The sequence below is a fragment of the Lottia gigantea genome (genome assembly GCF_000327385.1).
Source record: "Lottia gigantea unplaced genomic scaffold LOTGIsca_120, whole genome shotgun sequence".
NCBI lineage: Eukaryota > Metazoa > Mollusca > Gastropoda > Lottiidae > Lottia > Lottia gigantea.
In genome coordinates, this window is record NW_008707226.1 from 130,725 (window position 1) to 136,841 (window position 6,117).

General features: G+C 35.5%; 1 protein-coding gene across 1 annotated transcript; it reads right to left on the reverse strand.

Annotated features, from left to right (window-relative positions):
• Positions 1-2,360: 2,360 nt before the first annotated feature.
• LOTGIDRAFT_180167 (hypothetical protein) lies at positions 2,361-5,674 on the reverse strand (the record flags this gene model as incomplete). Its single annotated transcript, XM_009048342.1, has 6 exons — positions 2,361-2,543; positions 3,006-3,397; positions 3,758-3,889; positions 4,308-4,390; positions 4,914-5,140; positions 5,672-5,674. The coding sequence occupies 6 exons, from the start codon at positions 5,672-5,674 to the stop codon at positions 2,361-2,363; spliced, it is 1,020 nt and encodes a 339-aa protein (XP_009046590.1).
• Positions 5,675-6,117: the final 443 nt, after the last annotated feature.

Here is a 6,117-nt window from a genome sequence, read left to right on the forward strand (position 1 = left end):
GTACATGATCTTCTGATTTCAACCAAGCCTGTACGATTGTTTTCTCAAAACTGAAAGAGCGTGGGTACTCTAAACGATTTTTACGAAACATAAAAAATTCCACCTTAGCACAGATAGCAGCTAAAAACAGACTTTGTGCCGAAGTACCTCCAGGTTTAAGAAGTGCTCCATGTTTGTCCAGTAGATGCAAAGCATGTCCCTTTATATCAGAAACTCATTATTTTGTAAGCAACTCTACGAATAAAAGGTACCCGATCCAGGAACATCTAACATGTGAACATTCGAATGTAATATATTTAATTTCATGCAAGAAATGCCCCAAACAATATGTAGGAGAAACTAAGAATAATTTACGAACTCGCTTTAATGTATTTAGGTCAGACATCAAATTAAAGAAAGACAAGCCTGTTTCTAATCATTTCAACCTCGACGACCATTCAATAGACGATCTCGCCCTAATCCCAATTGAGCGTATAGAAATTGACTTGCCCGAAGATGAAACTACCAAATTCCGTCAATCTAGGGAAGCCCATTGGATTGAGACATTGAATACAGCAAGACCTATAGGACTAAATATTTATCATAATTTAGGCATAGCACCCTTTGTTGACCCGTTTAATACAACCAGCAATCGAGCAAGCAAAATAGTTCATGCCCACTATAAGAGCCTTCAAGAGAAATTCCCCCATGTCTATAAGCAGAAAATGATAGTTGCATATTCAAAAAATAAGAACTTAAATGATAATATTGTTCATAGTAAACTAAAAACAATCAGTACATAACAGATACTATACTTCTCGCCCAACGGGCGAGTTATTTTTTCTAATTTCAGATCAGAATAAGAACAGAAGAAAACCCAATATCTAGACCCCTAATCCTAATTTCTAAATAAAGTGTCTGCTCCACCCTAGGCCTGTACATTTTGGAGAATCAAACCCCCCCTTCCCCGAAAACCAATAATTCAAGCTAACCAACAATCCAAGGGAAATAATTCCTCTCAGTCAAGAATTTGTCTAACCACATCTGTTTTATTATCAGATGTTGAGAAAGTGATTCTAAGATTAGGAACCTTGTTTTTCTGAACGACAGTATTGTTCATGTTTGATCTCATTTTAGGAATAACATTTATCAATCAACTGCTGCGAAAAAAACCCAGGTTGAATGCTCTCTTCAAACGTAACAAATCAAAACGAGCGTATGGAAGTGTATATTTGGTGAACAATAATTGGGTGGCTTGGGATTGCTATATTGATATAAAATAAGACCAACACAAGTTTTGAAAAATTTATCAAATAGTAGGTGCTCAACACTGGGTAAACATGTACACTTTATTTAGAATATTCCATCAAAGGATCTTCTTGATGTGGAAATACCATCCATTCGATATCATGAACCATGATGGTTTTCTGAAATTTGCCTGCACTACATCAAGCGGTGCTAAAATACCAGCGTGTCAAGATTTGAAAGGGCGTTTTACCAACAGAGTGAAAAGTCTTCAATAAAACACCATAACGAAATACCACTAAACTCACAGTCGCATTGCAAACAATAGAAGATTTCTGGACACGGAATGCGTAGCACACATAAAGCTGAAATGACATGTATTGAATGTTTTGGATGGTTAGATATTCACATGGATATCATTCATACGACGCCAATCTGCCAAAAAGTGTTTTTAAACTGTCTCAACGAAACGGCAAGCTTCCCCGCATCATTTACGATTTCAATCATCTGCACACAAGGGATAAAAATCATGATGCCAAATGTCTCATTTTCCATTTAAGGACTCAATAATTACTCATAAATATTGTTCGTTGTGCAATTTTTATTTTAGAATTTCAAGAAAAATTAAACACCGGTAAAACACGGCCGATTGGGCATTAAAAAATTCCATTCTCAAGTCATGGTCTTCAACTATCAGCGAAAACAGTGACTAAATGCTATACAGATACTCGGTGATATTTTACCTAATTCACATTGGGAATTCTCGTTGTCGCCAGATATAAGCATATTTTGTGTTTTTGTGTTTATGTTTTGTTTTCAAAGTTACCTTCCTTCTCATTCCCTCCAGTTTCGCTCACAATTTTCCTCAGTCACTATTAATACACGTAGTGCATTTACCTTTCTTCTAAATCTAACCATAGCGCAGCATACTTATCTTCTATAGTCTTAATAAAAAATATTAATTCATCTTTTCGAATATGGCCGTTCCCAAAGTGATTTGATGATAAACCTACTCATTATGCACCTGTTAATACCATTCAAAAATGTCTGTACTGAAGCAAATCCACTGACAAGATATTGAAAAGCACGCGAGAAACTCCGTGAAGTTAACTTCGTAACGAGTTTTACAAATTGGTCTATTTGCCTTCCCAAGTCATGTAAAAAATCCAATATCCAATATTAAACATAATAAAAACACCAGGGAAGGCTAGGCGCGAGATTTTGTCCATACGACGTGCTCGTTGCCTATTTTGAGCGGTAATATTTGAAAGTCTTTTGGATCTAAATGGATTAGATTTACCATTAGTTTTTTCTTTTTCCTGAAGTAGACAAACAAAGGGATGCGTACAACATATGATTAATACACCGGAGCAATCGAAAGAGCGGGAAGTTCGAATGTATATACTTTTTTAACGTCCCTAACATGCAAGAAGTTGATCAATAACTGCTTTTCAAGGGAGACTACTAGCAGAGCCTTTTTAAAAGAACTGTAAGACTGTCTTGGTCAATGGAAGTGATAGAAAGCCACATGAAGTTGTGTCAAAGTCCGTCAGAAGTGGGGACATTTGGTGTGTAGCAGGCTATAAATTATCCAAATACAATATACAACATGTCTTTATGATGGCTGATAGCACAAACAAAATTATTTGCAGCACTTTATCCTAGAACCCGTGCCTGATATCCAATCCTAGTTTCACTTTCGATATCATTGGACATCGTGTTCGTGAAAAATACGATTTGGGGACACACAAACTTGATAAAAACCATTAGCTTATACCTACCTCTAACATGACCCCACCTTCAGCATCAATATGCGACGAGGATATCTCTCCTCGTATTGTTTGTCGTCTTTTCTCTACCCGCGACATCACGTTGACGTAGGCGAATTCAACCAACGCCGCAAACACAAAGAACAGACACATTGCCATCCACACATCAATAGCTTTTATATAAGATACTCTGGGCAGATTGGCCCGAGCACCAGAACTTTGGGTGGTCATGGTCAGTACTGTCAGCAGGCCCAGTGATATCCGAGCCGGAATGGCATCAATGTCCAGCCAAAATGACACCCATGATAAAATCACAACCAATACGCTAGGAATATATATCTGAGCTATATAATATCCATAGTTTCTGATCAGGTAAAAATCAGCACTTAAACACGTATAATTGGCTGGAATAGATGTGAAAAGTTAACATATAGAATGTAAATCATACATTAGTGTGTGCTTTAAAAGGGCTCAGACTAGAAAAATCGAGTAAAATGCTACTTGGTTTTCAACGATTTGTTATCATCAGGGACACCAAATCTGGATGATTGTAGTAGTTGTCAAAGCGACGAACCTAATGTGATAATGCTTGTGAAGTATGCTCAAAACGCATTTTTTGCGTATAAATGTAGAGAATACTTTTTATCAAAAGACAATATTCAAGTGCAAACAAAAGCTAAATTGCAACTGTGATAGATTACAGATGATGTCATTACAGAAATTTTCATTAAAGAAAAGCTCATCGTCTTGGAGCTTGTACTTACTGTTGACGTATGTTTTTGTACAATCAGACCATGTCCACTTCACCATTTCAAATTGAGGTAGTTTGACTTCCGGTCGCTTTATAATTGGTGTTGGATTCCATTTGAATATCAAATTACTAGTAGAATAACCATCTGGAAATTGAGAGGATCTCATCATTCAATTTAGCAAGGTTATTAACTGAACTAAGTTTTAATATGAGTTCAAAAAGAACACAAAATCTGTCATTTGATATAGTATCTTTATAACGTGCTTTTCTTAAAGTTGACGGTCGAGTAAATTTAATTTCCAAACAACTTGTATTTGATATTACAATATTTTATATTTTTGTCATATGACTGCAGATAGGCCTACTTCAAAGTACTCGACGATATACGAAATTCTTATTATTAACCAATTTCATGGACAATAATATCTCGCATGGCATGTGATATACGAATATTTAAAACTGTGGTGTGGCGATAGGTCAGAATATTCCGTCATACTTTAACTAACAGACTAGAGTCATTGAGCCAGAAAATTGACAGGAAACTATTAAATGTGATTACTTACAGCTTTCCATTACAATATGACAATCTTGATCATCGAATGGATATTTATGTAAATCCATATCACAACTCAATGTCATTGATATCCTACAGTTACAACAGAACACAGATTTGTTACAATGGATTGAATAGATAGCATCTGATAGGCGATCAGATGCGTCAATATTCTTTAGTGCACGTCATGGAAATAAAAGCAAATTGAGTTGAGTGTGATTCTCTACTGGTCTTCAAGCTATAAAGATGGACAGAGTGTGCGATGAGGGATTTTACTGGGATTTTGTCTCGGTTTTTGTCCCATCCAAAGACTGATTTTCTATGCAATTCGATCGTGTCAAAAACAAAGGTTACTGAATTGTAAAAAATCTGAAGGCATCGAAATATGTGGATGTCAAGCCAGAAACTACGACTAGCGAGCTAGCTGGACCACCGACAGGATGATATCTATCCAATTTGAACAACCCAATGCAATATGTTCTTTCGATCGCAGAGATATATTGACCTTGCCCAGAGGAACAGAAATGAGCAAGTAATCAATTGGTTCGCATCTGATATTTTTAAGCACACACAATAATATAATGGTCGCATAATAAATTTTTAAACGTCTACTGACCTACAACTGTAGTTCACCGTTCCGTTGGGATAAATATGCATTAATCTGTTTGGTACTGTCACGTGATGAAATATTGCCCGTTTTTCATTTGTAAAAAATAAATCAGGAACCCATATCTTTTCCATCAGCCTGGCATCAAGCTCCAATGCTGTGATATTTGGTAACTGTTCATACTGCAGTCTGTTATCTGACCAAGATTGGCGTAGAAATATGGTCAGGGAATAATCCTGGAAAAGATGATATGTACATCGTACATTTGGATTAATAAGAATATTGATGCAAAAGCGGAACATTGCATGTAGGCGACCATAAGCATAAAAGCTTTTTTTCTTGCTGATAGACATCGCCATAGAAAAAAATCTCGGAGATGGATATAACCGAGTTTTAAGTTTAAACCCACAACTTAGGGAAATGAACAATATGGTCAAACTGTAAGTTATTCAGACCATCAATAGTCTTATCTCTTTTCCTCTGTTCTGATATCACTTATCTTTTCTATTATCATTTATCTTTTGCTAATATCTTCTATAATATCCTGCATATAAATATATTGTTTTCCCACACTTAAAGCAAGCATCAATAAAGACCAGAAAATGTCTTGCATTCTTCCAAAAGTAGTTATCTGATAAAAGAATAAGTACCAGCTTTATCATAAATGTACTTGGTTTTGTCTAGTATTAAACTAGATATTGATTTCTGAATAAGACTGGAAGATTTTCTTCAATATAATTCAGCTTTTCCCCCATGATAAAACTTACCATTGTTGCCTCGCTAATAGAATCAAAGCTAACAATATACAGTTGTACGGTAACCATTGTTGGAATATCTGAAACAATTATCAAGGCAATCTGATAAAAAAAAGTAACAAATAAACTCTTTAAACACTTTATTTTTTATTTAGGCCTGTAAACTTACGGGTGTGAATAAATGTTGATCTTCACTCATAATTCCAGTCGACCTTGCTGTAAATGGGTACGGAAAGATCAATGCCAAGATGTTTGACAAAGGACAGCATGGTAGAAAGGATCCATAACTGTGAACTTAAGTTGTTATCCCTCTAAAAAATGTACATATTAACAATTTTGACCAGAGGTCGACGTCAACATTTTTAGTTTGCTCGTATTTGTTCTTAGCTTATTTATAGTACGTAAACGTTTCGCAGATTTTAATTTATTCGATTAGTAGCATTTTTTCAATTAACTGT